Consider the following 20,383-nt stretch of genomic DNA (forward strand, 5'->3'; position numbering starts at 1 on the left):
ACCTGAATGTTCCTATGTCTACCGTGCGCAGTGTCATCAAGAAGTTTAAAGCCCATGGCACTGTAGCTAACCTCCCTAGATGTGGACGGAAAAGAAAAATTGACAAGAGATTTCAACGCAAGATTGTGCGGATGTTGGATAAAGAACCTCGACTAACATCCGAACAAGTTCAAGCTGCCCTGCAGTCCGTGGGTACAACAGTGTCAACCTGTACTATCCGTCGGCATCTGAATGAAAAGGGACTGTATGGTAGGAGACCCAGGAAGACCCCACTTCTTACCCCGAGACATAGAAAAGCCAGGCTGGAGTTTGCCAAAACTTACCTGAAAAAGCCTAAAACGTTTTGGAAGAATGTTCTCTGGTCAGATGAGACAAAAGTAGAGCTTTTTGGGCAAAGGCATCAACATAGAGTTTACAGGAGAAAAAAAAGAGGCATTCAAAGAAAAGAACACGGTCCCTACAGTCAAACATGGCGGAGGTTCCCTGATGTTTTGGGGTTGCTTTGCTGCCTCTGGCACTGGACTGCTTGACCGTGTGCATGGGATTATGAAGTCTGAAGACTACCAACAAATTTTGCAGCATAATGTAGGGCCCAGTGTGAGAAAACTGGGTCTCCCTCAGAGGTCATGGGTCTTCCAGCAGGACAATGACCCAAAACACACTTCAAAAAGCACTAGAAAATGGTTTGAGAGAAAGCACTGGAGCCTTCTAAGGTGGCCAGCAATGAGTCCAGACTTGAATCCCATAGAACACCTGTGGAGAGATCTAAAAATGGCAGTTTGGAGAAGGCACCCTTCAAATATCAGGGACCTGGAGCAGTTTGCCAAAGAAGAATGGTCTAAAATTCCAGCAGAGCATTGTAAGAAACTCATTGATGGTTACCGGAAGCGGTTGGTCGCAGTTATTTTGGCTAAAGGTTGTGCAACCAAGTATTAGGCTGAGGGTGCCAATACTTTTGTCTGGCCCATTTTTGGAGTTTTGTGTGAAATGATCAATGTTTTGCTTTTTGCTCCATTCTCTTTTGTGTTTTTTCATTTAAGACAAATTAAATGAAGGTAATAATACCAAAGAATTTGTGTTTGCAATCATTTTCCGGAAGAAACTGAGTATTATCGGACAGAATTGCAGGGGTGTCAATACTTTTGGTCACAACTGTAGTTGCTTGAAGCTACTGGTCTTTAGTTGGAGGTTACCACTTCCAAATCACCATCTCAGTTAACAAACCTCTGAGCCGTGGATGCATATACTGTATACTCAACCACAGTAGCTAAGGATTGGTGAGCAAGGGGAGACTTGTTCCTACACTTGAAAATGAAATATACATGTAAATGGTCGGCTTAGTTTCTAGTGGAGGTGTGGACCTCTGAATCTCGGCTTGTATCTTGGGGCAAGAAAAGTTCATAATATAATCTAACATACACCATTGTAGGACTCTTATGCCCCCATGCCCACCCCCATACATATTAGAAGGGGAAGAGTCTTGAGGAGATCATTTGCATATTCCCAGTGCCTTCTGGGATAAGTGAAGAGTCTCCGCGAGCTCAACCATCACTGGGTTTTGGCCGTTGCAGCGGAAAAGAGGAAATCGGAAAACCAGGGGAAGAGTCTTGAGGAGATCATTTGCATATTCCCAGTGCCTTCTGGGATAAGTGAAGAGTCTCCGCGAGCTCAACCATCACTGGGTTTTGGCTGTTGCAGCTGAAAAGAGGAAATCTGAAAACCGCGCGCTGAATTTTGCCTCATCTTTCATCGTTTTTAAGAAATCTCAAGATGGAAGAGGCCAGGAGCCATTTGGTGAGCTGCATTTCATGCTACATGTTCACAGATTCACCAGTGGAAAAGCCAAACTTCACATGCCACAAATGCAAGCTTGTGTCCCTGTTGGAGGAAAAGTTGCAAAATCTCGGAGAGGTTAGCTACGTTGAAGATCATTAAGGAAGGTGAAGAGTTCTTGGACAGAGCAGAATTATCTCTTCACGACACAGAAAGAGAAGAAATTCGAAGTGCACCTGAAGAAACAGGAATGGAGACATGTGACCCAGAGAAGCAGGAGGATCAGGAGGCAGTCAGCACCCATACTTCTCAGGAACTAGTACCAGGCTCTCACGCAGAAAAACGATGAAGAAATACATCAGGATAAGACTTTGCCAACAAACAGCAACCTTGTACGCCTTCAGAGTCCTCCTGGATGGAGAAAGAAAAATGTTGTGAAGAAGAAACGGAGAGTGGTGGTCATGGGGGATTCCCTGTTGAGAGGAACAGAGGCCGCTATCTGCAGACCGGATATAACTTCAAGAGAAATGTGCTGTCTTCCAGGTGCAAAAATTAAAGATGTGTCTGACAGGATATCAGGACTCTTCAGACCTACAGATGACTACCCATTCCTGCTACTACATGTGGGGACAAATGACACCGCAAGAAACGACCTGGAAACCATCTGCAGAGACTTTGAAGACTTAGGCAAGAAAGTGAAAGAACTGGGAGCGCAGGTGGTCTTCTCTTCCATCCTCCCAGTGGATGGCCATGGAACAAGGAGGTGGAATAAGATTCTGCAGGTGAACAACTGGCTACGTCGATGGTGCCGTCAGCAATGATTTGGATTTCTGGATCACGGAGTGAACTACTTATACGATGGACTACTTGCTAGAGATGGGGTGCACCTTACGAAGACTGGAAAGCGTGTATTTGGAAGTCGCCTTGCTACACTTGTAAGGAGAGCTTTAAACTAGAACAACATGGGAAGGGAAGCAAAATACCAGAAAAAGCCATACACCTGACAAATGCTATTGAGAACTCTGCTATTAGAAGTGGAAAGGAAGAACAAAGACGAAAGAATCTAATTAATAAAAATATTTGGAGAAAGAGAAACCAATCACAAACTAAAATGTTTCTATACTAATGCACAAAGCATGGGCAACAAACAAGGAGAATTGGAACTACTAACACAGGAAAAGAAATATGATGTCATTGGAATCACTGAAACTTGGTGGGACAATGCACATGATTGGAATACAAGACTAGAAGGATACAACTTATTTGCAAGAAACAGACTTGATAAACGAGGAGGGGGTGTCACATTGTATGCTAGAAACGCGTATATCTGCACAGAGATTGAAGCTTCAGATACTGGGAGTTCTGTGGAAACTGTTTGGGTAAGAATACAAGGACAGAACAATGGAAAGGACACCATTGTAGGCATTTACTACAGGCCGCCTGTGCAAGCTGAAGATATGGATGAACTCTTTATGCATCAAATGGCCAAGTTCTCCAAAAAATGACATAGTTGTCATGGGAGATTTCAACTATCCAGACATTTGTTGGGAATCTCTCTCAGGCAAAACTAATAGGTCAAGGAAATTCTTATCCTCTCTTGCTGACAACTTTATCTTCCAAAAGGTAAGGGAGAAAACAAGGGGAACTGCTTGCTACCTTGGATCTAATCCTTATAAACAGGGAGGAAATGGTTGAGGAGGTAAAAGTGGCTGGGACCCTAGGAGGTAGCGACCATGCTATTTTAGAATTTTGGATAACTAGAGGTGGAAGACCTGTGAAGACTCAGAAGTCAAGGTTAGATTTCAGAAAGGCAGATTTTAAGGGATTCAGAAAGAGAATTGGAGGGATCCAATGGCTGGATATCCTTAAAGACAAAAATGTCCAGGAAGGATGGGAAATCTTGAAAAATTAAATTCTCAAAGCACAGTTGTTAACAATTCCGAAAAGAGGGAAGAATAGGAAGCATTTAAGGAAACCAGGATGGATGAACACAGAACTTAAGCACATGCTAAAAAGGAAGAAAAAAATGTTTAAAAAATGGAAAGAGGGAGGCATATCTAAAGAAGAATATAATGCTGTCTGCAGAACCTGCAGGGCACAAATCAGATTAGCTAAAGCTGAAAATGAATTGAGGCTTGCCAGAGATGTCAAAAGCAATAATAAAGGATTTTGGGGATATGTCAAAAGTAAAAGAAAAGTCAAAGATGCTATAGGATTTTTACAGGATGAAAATGATGAAATGGTAAGACAGGATGTTGAGAAGGCTGAACTTTTAAATTCCTATTTTGCATCTGTTTTCTCCCAGAAAGGAAATGTAACATCAACTGTTATTCACTGTCCTATTAAGGGAATAGAAGAATCCAGGATATCTATAAACAGATAGTGAGGAAACACTTAGCTAACCTAAATGAATTCAAGTCTCCAGGTCCAGATGAATTACACCCCAGAGTACTGAAGGAGATAGCAGAAGAAATTTTTGAACCCCTCTCCATAATCTTTGAAAATTCTTGGAGAACAGGAGAAGTGCCAGAAGACTGGAGAAGAGCAAATGTTGTTCCTATCTTCAAAAAGGGGAAGAAGGTGGACCCAGGCAACTATAGGCCGGTGAGTCTGACTTCTATACCAGGAAAGATCTTTGAACAAATTATTAAACAACATGTATATCAATGCCTGGATAAGAATGAAGTGATTAAACAGAGTCAGCATGGGTTTGTAACTAATAAGTCATGTCAGACTAACTTAATTTCCTTCTATGACGGTATCACTGATTGGGTGGATCAAGGAAATGCTGTAGATATAGTATATCTTGACTTCAGCAAAGCATTTGACAAAGTCTCTCATACAATCCTTATTGAGAAAATGACTAAGTATGGAATGGACAAGGCAACTGTTAGGTGGATTCATAACTGGCTTAGTGATCGGACCCAAAGAGTGGTCGTAAATGGCTGCACATCCAGTTGGAAGAATGTCTCAAGTGGGGTACCACAGGGCTCTGTCCTGGGCCCTGTATTGTTCAACATCTTTATCATCGATTTAGATGAAGGAATTGAGGGTAAACTGACTAAATTTGCTGATGACACAAAGCTAGGAAGGATAGCTAATACTAGAGAAGAGAGAGAGAGGATTCAAAAAGATTTAAATAAACTGGAGAAGTGGGCAGCAACTAACAGAATGGTTTTTAACAGGGAGAAATGCATAGTACTACATCTGGGCAATAAAAATGAAAAAAGCATATATAGAATGGGAGGAATAGGGCTAAGTGACAGCACATGTGAAAAAGACTTGGGTATACTAATAGATCACAGACTGAATATGAGTCAACAGTGTGATGCAGCAGCAAAAAAGGCAAATGCAATTCTAGGATGTATTAACAGAAGCATACAGTCTAGATCACGTGAAGTCATTATTTCCCTCTACTCCTCTTTGGTCAGACCTCATCTGGAATATTGTGTCCAGTTTTGGGCACCACATTTTAAAAAAGACATCAACAAACTGGAGCAAGTTCAGAAAAGAGCGACCAGAATGGTGACCTGTCTGCAAACCCTGTCTTATGAGGAAAGGTTGCAGGATTTGGGAATGTTTAGTTTGCAAAAGAGAAGACTGAGAGGAGACTTAATAGCTGTCTACAAATATGTAAAGGGATGTCACATTGTAGAAGGATCAACTTTATTTTCATTTGCACAAGGAAAGACTAGAAGCAATGGGATGAAACTGAATGGGAGGAGACACAGATTAGATATTAGAAAAATCTTTTTGACAGTTAGAGTGATCAATGAGTGGAACAGGCTGCCATGAGAAGTGGGGAGTTCTCCTTCAATGGAAGTCTTCAAACAGAGGCTGGACAGACATCTGACTGGGATGATTTAGCGAATCCTGCTTTGAGCAGGGGGTTGGACCAGATGGCACAGGAGGTCCCTTCCAACTCTACGATTCTATGATTCTAGATATCGGTCATCTCGGCTGGTTTTTCTGATTTTACCATGCACTGGAACCAGGGCTGTGGAGTCGGAGCTCATTTTGGTGGAGTCGGTATAAAATGGTCTGACTCAGACTCCTAAATTATATAATAAATTGGGTACAGTAGTTCAATGCAGAATGTGCTGAATATTTTTTCATAGGAATTTGGGAAAGTTATGAAATGTCCTATAAATTGCTGTTCTATTCCTGATCTAAGGCTACATTCACACACAGCGTTTTTGCTGCGTTTTTTGAGGATACGTTTTTCCAGCTGCAAAAGCAGATCAGCTTTTTAAAAAACCGCATCACCTGAAAGGTTTTTGATCTCATAGATAATGTTTTCAATAGCAAAAGCAGATTAGAAATCTGCTCTATCTATCCATTTATCCATATCTGTCTATCCATATCGTATCTGTACCAAAAAGAATGAAAGCCGGGTAGCACACAGACTATCACTCCATATTTTTTTTTTTTTTTTTTTTTTATTTTTTTTTTAGCACCAGTCGGGTACACCTCATAGCTGCCCAAAAGGACGCCCAGGACAGGCATTGCTCGTCTTCAGTAACACATCAACATCAATTGATAGTTGGAATAAATAGACTGCATTCACCACATCTTAAGGTGCAGGCTTTATTTTCAAGTGTAGGGGTGTGCAGTATAAGGTTCTGCAGCAGCTGAGGTGTGCAGTATGAAATTCTGCGGAACAGTATGAGGTTCTGCCCCCCCCCCCCCCCCTAGTTTTGATCCTGGCTAAAACCGTTTCTTATAGGTATGGCGAACCCTCAGGTGACCCTAAATGAAGGTCAATGGACACAGGTGGCTGAATTGAAGGAATTGCTTAATCACCTATTTACCGTGACTAAAAAATTACAAGCTGAGGATTTAACTCCTGGCATTTTCATAAGGGAGTGGAAGAACTTGCTATTTTGCCTGTCCCCAAGAGGAGATTTAATCGCAGATGGCATTTCTGCTTCAATGAAACGGAGAGAGACACAGCTATTGGAAAATAAAATTTTTCTGGCAGCTGTTTATGTGGACCCAAGTCATCGTATATTGCTTGATGATCAACAGTTTACTAAAGGAAAAGAAGCTCTGACTGAGGTAGCAGTTAGGATGAGTGGCCTACAGGAGGACTGCCAGGCGCAAGAGGACTTGGGTCCTGACAGTGCTACTGCTGCCATATCTTCATCCTCATCAGATGAGGAGTTTGACTTTGACAAGTATTTGGATGACATGGAGCAGGCAAAGCGTTGCTTCAAGGAAAAAGACTTCACTCCGTCTCCTATAGCAAGCAGATTGACCATATTTCAGCAAAATGTTTCACTTGCTCTCAAAGAAAAATTCAACCGTTCATCAAAACTGACTGTGCATGAGGCAATTCCTTTATACCCGGAAATTGTTAGAGATGTTGCCCATGTGGTTACGGCTTTGCCTCCAACCCAAGTTAGTGTAGGGAGGTTGTTCACTGGCCTTAATTTACTAGGTCAGATTTGAGGTCATCTATGAAGGAGGATCTGATGGAGGCAATTCTATTTCTTAGAACAAATTCATAGACTGCACAAATGTTATTTAGTATGTTTTTGTTAAAAACTGTTTTTTGCCACTTACATAGTTTATTACATAGTGAGATAGATATATAGAGATATATATATATATATTCGATATTACATAGTGTATTACATATTTACAGTTTAATACAGTTTTTGTGTTCTAAAGTTGTATTCCAATAAATATATATTATGTTCTATCTAAATGTCTTGATTATTGTATCATAAAAATGATTAAATGTCTGATCACATTGTACTACAATACATTTTTCACTTAAATATAAGCAATATATGTTGGAGTCGGAGTCGTGGAGTCGGTGGAAGGGAAATTGAGGAGTCGGGAGTCGCAGGTTTGGCTTACCGACTCCACAGCCTTGACTGGAACACTTGGCTTTATTAAGCATTGCTGTGCTCTGAGAGCCACTACCAAAATTATACGACAGCTACTTCTCTCCCTAACAAAAAATGATCAGCTGCTGAAATCCCAAAGGCTAGATTCTTCCCTTCCCCTGACTGTCGGGAGAGAGTCAGGAGACACCCATACAGATTAGACTTTCAGCCGATTATAGTGTACGGTAATATGTATAAGGACCTTTTGGCTGTCTCTGTGCATATTTGATTTTTTTAAAATGTGGCAAGCTGGCAGACCTTCATGTTTGGCCATAATGAGAGCAATAAGTGGATACTATTGTCAATTAACTCCTTTGTTGCCGGCATCAATATCTATACGTAGGCTTTATTCAAAACCTGCTCTCATGCCGGGTTCATTTATGGAGAATTCAATTAATGTTATTTGGGTTACAAGCAAGGAGAAATTAGTGTTTTTGAAAGACTGTATTCTTGCATAGAGGTTTCATAGCCTTGAAGGGTTTTCCATGTCCTGTATTGGGGAAAAAAAAAGTTTTTTTGCCTGTGCCATCTGCAGCAAGAACTGGCTGTTATACACTGCTGAGCTCTTGCATGTCTTCCAACTGGACCTTGCTGTGATATCAGCATTATAACCCCTCAGACACCTCTGTCAGTGGTGACAGCAGAATGTAAGGAGTTTGCCAGAGGAAGATCGCTCCCTCTGTCAGCCAGTCCGGCACCCATCTGCAGCATAAATCATAGGTTGTGTGTCACCAAAGTTATTGTAAAACATATTAAACCATATACATTTTTTTGCCATATTTATGCCGACTCACAGAATAAAGCCCACACTTTGTGAGGCCTGGTAAATAGTCTAAAATGGAGCAGTGGCAGAATTTCTGTTTTGTATTCCTCTCAATAAAGATATGCACCCTAAAATAATTCCACTGACAAATGCGACTGAAAAAATAAGCATTTGGAATGTGACTTTAAAAAAAAATTCAGCCCAAAAATCTTTATAACTTTGCTATTGCGATAATATAGTACTGGCCTGGAAAATCATGTTTGCGGTGTTTTTTTTTTTTTTAATTTTTACAGTGAACGTCGTAAAAACCAAACCATGAAAACCGCTAATGAAATTGCATTTTGTTTATTGGCGCCTTTCTACTACCCTTTGAATTTTCTTTTCCTATTTCTCAGTACATTACATGGTAAAAACGTGGTTGAAAGCTACAATTTAGCCCACATTAAACAAGCCGCCTTATGCCAGTGGAAAAATAAAAAAGGGTGGCTCTCGGAAGAAGGTGTGGGGAGAAAACGTACGCCAAAAAGAAAAGCCCCTGACAATCACCCGGAAAGAAAATAATTAAAGTTTCTTGTTAAAAAAAAGCAAAGTTCCAGTGGTCTTTTATCCCTTTTTTCCAGCTGCTCTGTAAACCGTGTAAACACATGGCCTAAGTGCGAGAGTTCTAACCTGGGGACCAGAATACCTTGTGGCAGCAGGTTTCCCTGCCACCTCCCCATGTGGTATATAGCCTACATGTGAAATCACACCGTCAATCATGTGTATGTGTCAGGATCCAGTCCTGGCTCTCTGCTATTGATTCCCCCAGCCAGACACAGCAGAGGAAATGACTTCACTCTACTGGAGGGGCGCGAGCCCCCTCCCATCCCAACAGTAACAGGGGCTGAGAAGGGGAGGAGGGGGGTTGTGTGATTTACAGCTTCCTGAGGAACGCTTAACTCCTTCACTTCCCCTCGGTAAGCCGTGCTTTTACCCTTGTGTAATGGTACAAGATGAAAATTAACCTTCATTTAGCATTGCAGTTATTGCTAGATACATTTTCGTAGCGTTTGGTTTTTGTGATTTTTAGTTATTTAGATTTATTATTTTTTTTATTTGTGCTTGCTTTTTTTTTTTTTTATGTGTTAGCTGGCGGAACAAATATGCAAAAGCGTCTCATGGGTGGATTTCGAAGCCCGTACTTGTGTGATGGTAGCTGCTGCCCATTTTGCACTGGATTTGATCTCTCTTTGCGGAATGCGTGCTAGTATTCGGGTCTGTCCGGAGGTGTAAACAATATACAAGCCAACATGGGGTTAAGCTGGATCCAGTGAAACTTGATCCTATAGTCTGGGATAGGAGCTGGAAATATCTCCAGGGAGGGGGAGTGGAATTCCACAATGCCAGTAGATGCCTTCTCCATATATCACTAGCTCATTTATACTGTTTTGGTGAACAGCTTTTTCTTTTTCTTTCTTTTTTTGACCCCCGAACTCTGTTTTGCACAAAGATTCTGCTGATCAGTTATTCTGCATTTGCGATCTCTTTCTGCACACCAGTTCTTCCCGTTATTTCTCCTTCCTGGCTTTTCTATTGCCCTTTTTCATTATGGAAGCACATCCTCTGCTCCCAGCTGCCCTAATTGTTGGCCTAGTGCCATAATACAGCAGATGGCACTAGGAGTGTGCGCTATCCAAGCGACTCACACAATAATGGAATTATGATGGCATTATGATTTTTATTCTGTTTAGATTTCCCATACGTTCATTTTTTTTTTTTTTATTTTTTTTTAGTGGGTGGTTGTGTATGTATATATCGAACGTTAATGATTTTGTGACAATGGCACTGGTCAAGACATGGGGAACACAGTCAGTTCTTGATCTACTAGAAGCAGAAAACATGTACCAATCAGAGATTTTGACCAAACTAGCATGGCTAGAGAGCCAAAACAGCAGGTCCAGGATGGGTGGAAGGGTCTTTCTGATATGCGGTGCTCACTTGCTTGGCATTTTCCAGAACCCCCTAGACTGGAATAAAGAGCCATGCATGGCACCTCTCCACCTCACTCTTCACCTAGAGGCGGAAGTAAAGCGTTTACTGTAGGTTGTATGCCACAAGTGAGTGCGGAGCTAAGATTCTGGGCTACAGTATGAAGCACTACCAGCATGAATTCATCATATCACCAGGGTGGCATACATGTATCGCGCCAGTATTCCAAATCACTTAGGTGAACCTAGTCATCCTATATTGAATGGATTTGGGGGACTTAATTTTGTGATAATGGGCCTAGGTACATTAGGTGTAGACGTGTAACACTGTAAACAGTTTTCATCCTTCCTGATAACGTTCTGCTTTGTATGCAGGTATACCCTGCTAATTCAGGCGATGAATACAGTGGAGACCGTGGAAATTACACTTCAAAGCCGACAAACTCTGTTTACCCTGGTACATTCTACATGGCAGGTAAGAGTGCAAATATACTCCTAGTCATGATTCTGTTGTATGTAGTCGTTCATCCTTTTAGGCTATGTGCACACCCTGCGGTTCCGCTGCGGTTTTGGCCCTGCGGAACCGCAGCAGTTCCGCAGACATGGTACAGTACCATGTAACCCTATGGGTTTTCAAAACCGCTGTGCTCACGCTGCGGTTTTTTCCGCGCAGTTTTGCTGCGGCTTTTTATCCGCAGCATGTCAATTGTTTCTGCGGATTCCGCTGCAGTTTCACACCTTTAACATAGTAGAGATGTGAAACCGCAGGTCACTTTACCTGCGGTTTTACCTGCAGTTCTGTGGGAAAAACCCACAGGTGAATCTGCAGCGTGTGCACATAGCCTTAGAAAGATCTAAAACATGACACTGTCACCACTGAGAGCACTGATTTGGCTATAGTATATTAATGATGGATGTGACATCACCTCGGCAGAGGGGATTATATAATGAAGATTACTAGAACACATTTTCTGCTGTTAAATTTTAGTTAACATAGCAGTATCCCCCTAGTATTTGTTGTAATTTTTAATGTCACACTTGTTTAACTTTTAATAACTCTTTATGGGTAATGGAATTCTGCTTTTTTTTTTTTTTTCTTTGCATCAGTGGAGCTTGGACAGTTTGCTTTTTGCAGGTTGCAGGCTACTGTTTATTTGGGGGTTCATATGACTTCAGTTTTTTTGGGAAGCATAATAAAACCATAATTCTTCTATTGATTTGGCCTTCCAATGGCCCCCATATTTGTCATACAAGTAAACTTATAAGGATTTGCCAGGAAGACCTAATAAACTGCCTGGGAGAATATAAATATAAATGTCCATAATACTGCTATAATACACTGCACTACATCTATAATGCAGGGTATATATCTTGCGTCCCAAGGTCGCATGTTGCAAAATTTGGACCTGTGCGCCCCCCCCCCCCCACTTCCATTTTGGTCAGATGCATGGGCCCTTGTAACATTCTTGATATTCACTCTCCATGTAATAATGTCCCATCCTGACCTTTCTTTATATGTCCACTGTTCTAGCATCTTTCTGTTAAAATGTGCTCTGTCCTGGTATAATGTCCCCCATCCTGGCCTTTTCCTGCAGTAATGTCCCCCATCATGGACTCCTTCCTGTAATGGCCCCATATCCTGGGCCCCATCCTGGTAGAATGCTCCTGGCAGGCAGCATGTATTGCAGTGCAGAGAGCCGGTGGGTCTCTGCACCGCAATACACATCAGCTGAACGTGCGTCCTCGGACTCGCATCCAGCTAAAATAGGCATCGCAGTCACACTGTGTCGACGATCATTGCTTGTTCCCCTGGTGTAGTGTAATTTGTAAGCAGGCAATCAAATGTTCAACTCCCTTTGTGGGTTTAATGCATATTGCGGGAAACACATTCTCTTGTGGGTTTGGAACTGTAAGCACTTAATGAGCATGGATCTGAAATTGTAGCATACCATTTTAATTTTTCTCCTACATTTTGTTTCAGTCGCATTAAAATCTACACTGGGCCATGGTTTGGTAATGATGCAGTGTTTAGGTTTTCAGAATTGGCAATAGAATTCTGTATTTATAGCTTGTAAGTGTTAATGAATATATACAATCTAAACCTGATTTTACTTTGTGTTAACAGATGGGCTTCACAATTCATCGGATATCTGGACTCCCTCTGGTGGCATTGGACAGGGCAGTTACAGTGCCATTCTAGGTGGCTCTCAACCTTCTCTTTCCCAGCCTTCAGGCTTTAGTAGCCTGCACCCCCATGAGCGAATGGTATTTAATTGTAAAGTTACATAAAATAAGTCACACCACATATAAAAGCTATTAGTAGAAAGTGGATTTACGTTCAGTGTAATTCTTCTCTCGCCTGCTTCTCTAATGTCTGTCTGCAGCAGAAGATTAGCATAATGCATATCACTCTTCTTGTTATTGGTGTACAACTTTCCATAAGCTGTAATCTTGGTAGCCGCATACTCTCTAGTTGGATATAATGCCATGCACAATAACAATCGTCCTTTAGAAAGCAAAAATGTATGAATTTTTAGATGAAGTTTACCCTTTTTGTTTCTTTGCAGTTTTACTGATTTTCCTTTGTTTCTCAGGGTTTCCAGATGCATTCCAGTGAGGTGAACCCTGCAGTTTCCTCAAGTTTTCCTTCTGCTTCTGCACAGTATGGCGTTTCAAGTCACACATCTCCCATCAGTAGTGGGGATAATATCATAGGTATGTTGTTGTTAATACTTTATTTAGAGGAGTTGTCCACTACTAGGCAACACATTCTCGATCTGAATGTTGGGCGCTGAAAAAAATAAACACTTATACTCCCCTCCTATGCCAGCGCCATTTCAGTGGTGTCAGCACTCGTGTTCCCGGGGCCCTGTGCCCAGACAATTCTGTCGTCACTGTCCCTGCCTTTGGACAAATCGAAAATCAAGGTGAAGTCTGAGAACAGCCGCAGCCCTGACTTCCTGTTGGTGTTCAATACATCCCAAGGTTGGAACAGTGATGACAGCATTGATTGGGCGCTGGGATCACGTGTCATCACAGCCACATGAGCCCCGGTAACCCGGGTGCTGACACCACTGGAACGGCACCATCACAGTAGGGGAGTATAAGTGTTTTTACTTTGGGTGGTTGTCCTAGTAGTGATCAACCCTTTTTTTATTTTTACCAAATGGAAACCTATGGGAAGTGAAGAGAATTAAGAAGAATATTATCACTTTTTACCTTAATGTGTCTCTCCACTGTTAGGTAATATCAGCGTGGGCAGAATGGCCGCTCAGTGATTAGCACATTTTCTTTGTAACTCTGAGCTCTTGGGTTCAATTATGACCAAAACCAACCCCTGCATGGAGTTTATGTACTCCCCTTGTGTGTTTCCGACAACATTCTAAAGACCTAGTGATAGGGAATTGAAATTGTGAGTCTGTAGTGCTGCAAAAAATGTTGGTGCTTCATAAGAATCCGAAATAAAAACAAAATGCATAGGCTTCGATTCATCAAAGCATTCACGCTCGAATACTTGCATAAAAGCTTTGAAATGTTGCAAAATTTAGGTGCAACTCGGAGTTGCGCCAACATTTTTCAACTTTTGGTGTTTTCACGCCAGTTTATTTATTTTGCTTATTTATTTAGCGCCATCATATTCCGCAGCACTTTACAGACATTATCAACACTGTCCCTATTTGGGCTCACAATCTAACCCCCTATCAGGTTGTCTTTAAAATGTGAGGGGGAACTGCAGTACCCAGAGGAAACACACAAACACGGGAAGAACATACAAACTCCTTGCAGATGATGTCCTTGGGATTTAAATGTCAGACCCCAGTGCTGCCTGCCAAGCAACAGTTTTAACCACGGAATCATTGGGCTGCCTGTTAACAATATAACTTTCATTTAAACAATCTTCAGTTTTACTCAAATTAGTTCATGGAAAAAGGAATACTCATTAGATGCAAAAAAGTATAGGTGTAGCTAAGATGGGGGCAGGATGCCAAAACTCCTCTTATTCATGACACACTATGATGTTCATTATGCCAGAAATCTCTCTACTACCTAACTAGAGTAACACGTCTGGCATAGAGCAGAGGTGCTCGCCACTCATCAGACCCTCCAAATTTATGAATTGGTGTGCATCGGACTCCACACACACCCCAATCAAAGCCAGGGAAAATGCACTGTTTACCAACTAACAGTAAAAAAAAAAAAAAAAAAAAAGGTGAGCAAAAATGTTATTTACCCCAAAATGGTACTATTAGTTATTCTTTGCTGATATAGCGCCATCATATTCCCCTGCGCTTTACAGACATTATCTTTGACCCATTGGTGCTCACAATTGAAATTCCCTATCAATATGTCTTTGGAGTGTGGAAGGAAACCTTGAGTACCTAGAGGAAACCCACGCCAACATAGGGAGAATAAGCAGTCTCCTTGCAGATGTTGTCCTTGGTGGGATTTGACCCTAGGACCCCAGTGCAAAGTAATTGTGTTAACCACTGGGCCACCGTGGTACCACTAACAATGTCAACTCCTCCCAAAAGAAAACAAACCCTCACTCAAGACAGTCGTCTATCAACAGAAAAATAGTAGACTTTCACATTGCTAGTAGCTTCAAGGCTCTGGAAATGTCATAAGCCATAAGCCAATCCAGTAAAATTTGGACTACCACAGCTTTATTGGCCACTCTTTTTTTTTTTTATTTCTGATCCTTGCGGTGTGCCCAAGTATAGTTGACGTCCACATGTATGGCATTGCTGTAGCGCAATTTACAAGGTCTGTCTCCAGAAGCACAAGCTGGGTGCGTTGTATCGCAGACTAAAATGGGATTTTTGCCATTTACACTCTTAACGTCTGCTGCATTATTTGTGGAAAACACCGGTCAGGTCAAAGTTGTCACTATATCCATAAACTTCTTTTTTTAGGGGTGTAATTTCCAAAGTGCAGTCACTTTGGTGGTTTTCTTTTCTGGCGCCTTAAAACCTCTTGAAATTGCACCCACAAACTATTTCACTCAAATTTGGCCTCAAAAATTCAAATTGCAGTTCTTCCCTTGTGATCCATGTTGTGTGTCTAAGTAGTTTCCAGCCAGTGTTGCATTCAGGAAAAATTGCTGACCAAATGATGGCGTGCATTTTCTCCTATAGCCAAATACAATTCTCCAGGGTTTTCTAGATTTTAGAAAAGAATTTGATGCTCTGCAAAGTGGTTAGTCGCAACGTGCAAAGCCTCCAAATGACCAGAAAAGACGTGTTACTCACTGTACTGGTGTGACATGTGTGGATGTGTAAATAAAAAAAAGTTTACATGCACACTTTGTGAGATAGTTGCAGCTAGATGTCTGGTTTTTGAGGAATTTTCTTTTATATAAAGAACAATTATTCTGCCCTTCACAAAGAGGATATCATGGAAAATTCAATTTTCCTAAATTTTAACATGAATTTAGTTCTTATCAATTTGCTCGTCTTTAGTAAAATTGCAAATTGCTTATAAAAACAAGAAGCATAAAAGGGAACATGTCAAAGGATTCGCACTACCCCAACCGGCACCATTAATCACGGCCTGGCTGTGTGATTTCAGCCAGGTATATTTTATGCTACAGCATTTCAGAAAAACCTTTCTAATAGCTGTCCAGGGACAATAGGGACAAACCGGACTAGTTCAAGGTGGCCCCAGCACACTTCTTCATGCACCGCTCCAGTTGATTGACAGGTCTTTCCTGATGTACATATGACCTTCCTATAAAAAGTTTTTCTCCTTCGCCTCATTGGGGGACACAGATACTGTGGGGTGTATGCTTCTGCCGCTTGGAGGTTGACACTAAGTGAAAAAAAGAGGTTTGCTCCTCCTCCGCCGTATACACCCTCGCCCCTATTGCAGGCGGAAACCAGTTTTTTGCTTAGTGTCCATGGAGGCACATGTCTGGTTTTTTTTTGCTCCAGACTTTTTTTCCATGAAGATTAGACCCGGGCAACGGATCCTATTGAAAGGGTATGATTTCCCCAAACCGACAACGGGCAAGCACGTGCGAGTGTCCCTCCACATATCCTCTCCCGCGACGTGGGACACGATGCCGGACTTAGCCCTGACCAGCCCTAGGTATTGAAACCATGGGCTGTACAGAGGCATAAGACTAGTCTGTGCAGCCCCCACTGCTCCACCAATGCTTAGACTGCGGTGCTGCAAGGGGGGGGAACGGTCCCTCTCCTCACCCCCTGAAGGGGTTAGATGGAGCTAGGGTGCCTGCACCGTCCTATTTTTCAAGGCCCCCTCACATACCTGAGCTGGGAAGCCGAAGAGGATCGTCAGTGAGGAGAGGGCCTGGGAGGGCTCCTGCGGCGAAGATCTGGGGCTGTAGCCCTTAGCCGGCGGATGCCACCGGCCATTCATGACTGAGCCTGGCTGCAGATGGAGAGCGCGGTGCGGAGCAGCCCACGCCAGTTTTTGCGGCGCCATGGAAGGTCCGCGCCCCCCCGTCGCGGGCAGGGGATAAATTGAGGCCGCAGCTTTAGCCGGAGCTAGGCCGTGGCGGAAGCTCCGCCTCCGGGCTGCACGTCACTTCCGGCGGCTCGCCCCCCAGGCCTGGGCGGCGGTGGATAAATTTAGTCCCCGGCTTCGGAGCGCGGCTAGGCCGCAGAGCCAGAAGTACCGCCCCTGGAGCGGTTTATATGCTGGCGGCCCGCCCCACAGCTGGTGGCGCGCGATTTTTGGTGTGGAGACGTCCAGGAACGTGGGGGCACAGGACTGGGGTAAGTGCTGCCTGAGAGGCCACGCTACAGGGAAAACGAGGTGCTACCTCCCCCCCCATCCTCAGCAGCATACAGATACAGCATGTCCGAAAAAGCAAAGACGCACACATTTACACTACATGCATCTCTTGTCGGGCTGCGTTTCCGCGGGCACAGAGTAAGCGATTATGCGAAGCCTGCGAGTCCGAACGCGCTTAGGAGCCCTCCCCTGCGACTGTGACCGAGATCCCGAACCCCCCCGGAGTGGGCCCTATCACTGTCAGTCCATGGCGTCACGAGGGCAATCGAGTCCCTTCAGGCCCCAGATAGGGGCAGGGACAGTGGCTCGCCGGCCTTAGAGGGAATCTTCACCTCACTAGAGCCTTCGGCCTGCAGGGGCCGCTCTCATTCCAGGCAGACCTGGGAGAAGAGAATCCACGCAGTGTCGCCCAGTCCATCCGGTGCTTTGGCATCCGTAAGTTCTGCTTATCGCTCCCCGTCGCCAGTGGTTGATGGCGAGCAGACCTCAGATTTCCTCTCAGGCGAGCCCCTTGACCTGGATGTTCCAGGGTCACATGAGACAGTGGACAGCCTCAGAGAAGCGTCAATCAGACCTTGGGGATTGAGGATGATCCCGCAGCGGCTACAGGGCATAAGGTGGCGTTTAAGCGAGTGAATCGGCCGCTCAGAACTTTTTTCCTCTCACCCTGAGTTTGAGGACATAGTGCAGCGACACAGGGACCGACCAGACAGGCGTTTCTTGGGTCAAAAGGCACTCGAAGCAAGGTATCCATTTGCCCTGGACCTCCGTAAAAAATGGACGGCATCTCCGATGGTGGATCAACCGGTGTCATCATGCCTAGCCACTAAAACTGTTATCCGTACCTAGTGGTTCCTCTATTAAGGATCCCACGGATCGCCTCATAGAGAGCTTAGCACGCTTAGTATATGAGGCGTCAGGATCAGCGCTCTCTCCCTCGTTCGCAGCAACTTGGGTCGCCAAGGCCATGATCTCATGGTCAGAATCATTAAACAAGATCGCGCAGGAGCAAGAGCCTACCTGCAGAGATATCGGAGATCGCGAGTCAGATCGCGATGGCCGGAGACTGCGTAATCAATGCATCTTTGGATGCGGCCAATTGCTTGGCACTTGCTGCCGCTAATGCAATTTCTATCAGAAGAGCTCTATGGTTAAGGACATGGCGGGGCCAATTCTACTTCCAAGTAGTCCTTGACTTCTCTGCCCTATCAGTGCAGCCGTCTATTAGGGGAGAAGTTAGATCAACTTATCTCCGACTCCACAGGAGGAAAGAGCAGTTTTCTCCCTCAACAAAAGGTCAAACCACCTTTTTTAAGGCACGTTTTTGGGCCTTTCGCAACCCCGGGTGGACCACAGGGGCCAATTCCACCGCTTCAGGCCACCCAACCAGGATAAGGGAGCGGAAGGTCTCGTATAGAACCAGCCCATTGGGGAGAATACGTACTCAACAGCCCAGATAGAGGGGATCCAGATCCCAAAGATCATCAGCCAAATGACTCAAGGTGTTTACCAGACGACACTAGCAAGGTGGGCGGCCAACTACTCTGGTTTCGCCACGTTTGGTTCAGTGTTGCAGGTGACGCATGGGTAAAGGAGTTGGTGGCCTCGGGTTACAAAATAGTTTGCCAGAACCCTCAAACGTTTTTTTCTTTCTCGTCTTCCCAGGGTGGATACCCAGGCAAGAGCTCTGTTGGGAGCCATCGAATCGCTCCAGCGCAACGGGGTCATTGTTCCCGTGCCAGAGCACGAAAGGGCTCAGGGCTTCTATTCCAACCTGTTTCCGGTTCCCAAAAAGGATGGGTCTGTCAGACCTGTTTTGGACCTCAAACTTCTGAACAAATTCATCAGGGTCAGACGTTTCCGGATGGAGTCTCTCCGTTCAGTCATATCGGCCATGGAGCGGGGAGAATACTTTGCCTCGGTCGACATCCAGGACGCATATCTGCATATTCCCATCTTTCCTCCTCAAAGGTTCCTGCGTTTCGCCATCAACGGTCGACATTTTCAGTTCGTGGCGCTACCTTTCGGGTTAGCCACAGCTCCCAGAGTGTTCACAAAGGTTATGGCAGTTGTCATGGCCATATTGCATTCTCGAGGCATAGTCGTCTTGCCTTACTTGGACAACCTATTGGTCAAGGGCCCTTCAAGACGAGCATGTGAGGGAAATGTCGACATCACGCTAGATACTCTTACCCGCTTAGGGTGGTTGATCAATGCGAAGAAGTCATCCCTTGTGCCAGCTCAGAGGATTTCCTTCTTGGGAATGGTCTTCGACACTTGCCGAGGGTTGGTGATTCTCCCTCAGGAAAAAGCCCTAGCTCTCCGGCAGAGAGTTCACTCTTCGCCAACCAGTCCCTCATACCATTCGTTTCGGGATGAGGATTCTAGGAAGAATGATGGCAGCAATGGAAGCAATACTGTTCGCCCAGTTCCATTTTCGCCCCCTGCAGCACGCTCTCTTGTCAGCCTGGGACAAGAATCCTTTCTCGCTCGATCGGTGGTGCCGACTGTCCTCTCAAGTCGGGCAGTCGCTCGGATGGTGGATAAACCCCCCCCCCCCCAGACCATTGGTTGGTGATAACCGACGCCAGTCTCCTCGGCTGGGGAGCGGTGTTTCGCCACCACACGACCCAGGTACGGTGGTCGCCACAGGAGGCACGCCTCCCGATCAACTTATTGGAGATACGAGCAATTTGGCTGGCTCTGCAGCAGTTTCATCACTTCTTAGCTCGCCGCCCTGTCCGGATCCAGTCTGACAATGCTACGGCGGTGGCTTACATACTGTAAATCACCAAGGGGGCACCCGCAGCAGAGCAACCATGCGCGAGGTGGGGCAAGTTCTTCAGTGGGCTGAAGCAAACCACTCGGTGATTTCGGCAGTCCACATCCCGGGTGTGGAAAACTGGGCAGCAGACTTTCTCAGCCGACAGGGGCTTGCGTCCGGAGCGTGATCACTACATCCCGAGGTCTTCCAGCAGTTTTGTCAACTGTGGGGAACTCCGGATGTGGACCTAATGGCGTCCAGAGTGAACGCCAAGGTGCCCACATATGTCGCTCGGACCATGGACCCGCAAGCAATCGCTGTGGATGCGTTGGTTCTGCCATGGAACCAGTTCCGCCTCCCATATCTATTTCCCCCACTGCCACTACTCCCGAGAGACATCAAAAAGATCAAGACGGAAGGGGCCCCGGACTGGCCCCGTCGAGCATGGTACGCAGATCTAATGCAG

General features: G+C 44.5%; 1 protein-coding gene across 8 annotated transcripts in view; it reads left to right on the top strand.

Annotated features, from left to right (window-relative positions):
* TCF3 (transcription factor 3) overlaps positions 1 to 20,383 on the top strand; it is a 161,396-nt gene that overhangs the window by 109,488 nt on the left and 31,525 nt on the right. For all 8 annotated transcript variants that reach the window (XM_073545752.1, XM_073545724.1, XM_073545733.1 and 5 more), the window contains 3 exons: positions 10,773 to 10,872; positions 12,523 to 12,662; positions 12,992 to 13,112. In XM_073545752.1, coding sequence (XP_073401853.1) covers positions 10,773 to 10,872; positions 12,523 to 12,662; positions 12,992 to 13,112 — 361 coding nt within the window. The remainder of the gene's footprint in view (positions 1 to 10,772; positions 10,873 to 12,522; positions 12,663 to 12,991; positions 13,113 to 20,383) is intronic.

This window comes from Dendrobates tinctorius, unplaced genomic scaffold, assembly GCF_039654945.1.
Source record: "Dendrobates tinctorius isolate UK_male_01 unplaced genomic scaffold, ASM3965494v1 ptg000011l, whole genome shotgun sequence".
Taxonomy (NCBI): Eukaryota; Metazoa; Chordata; class Amphibia; order Anura; family Dendrobatidae; genus Dendrobates; species Dendrobates tinctorius.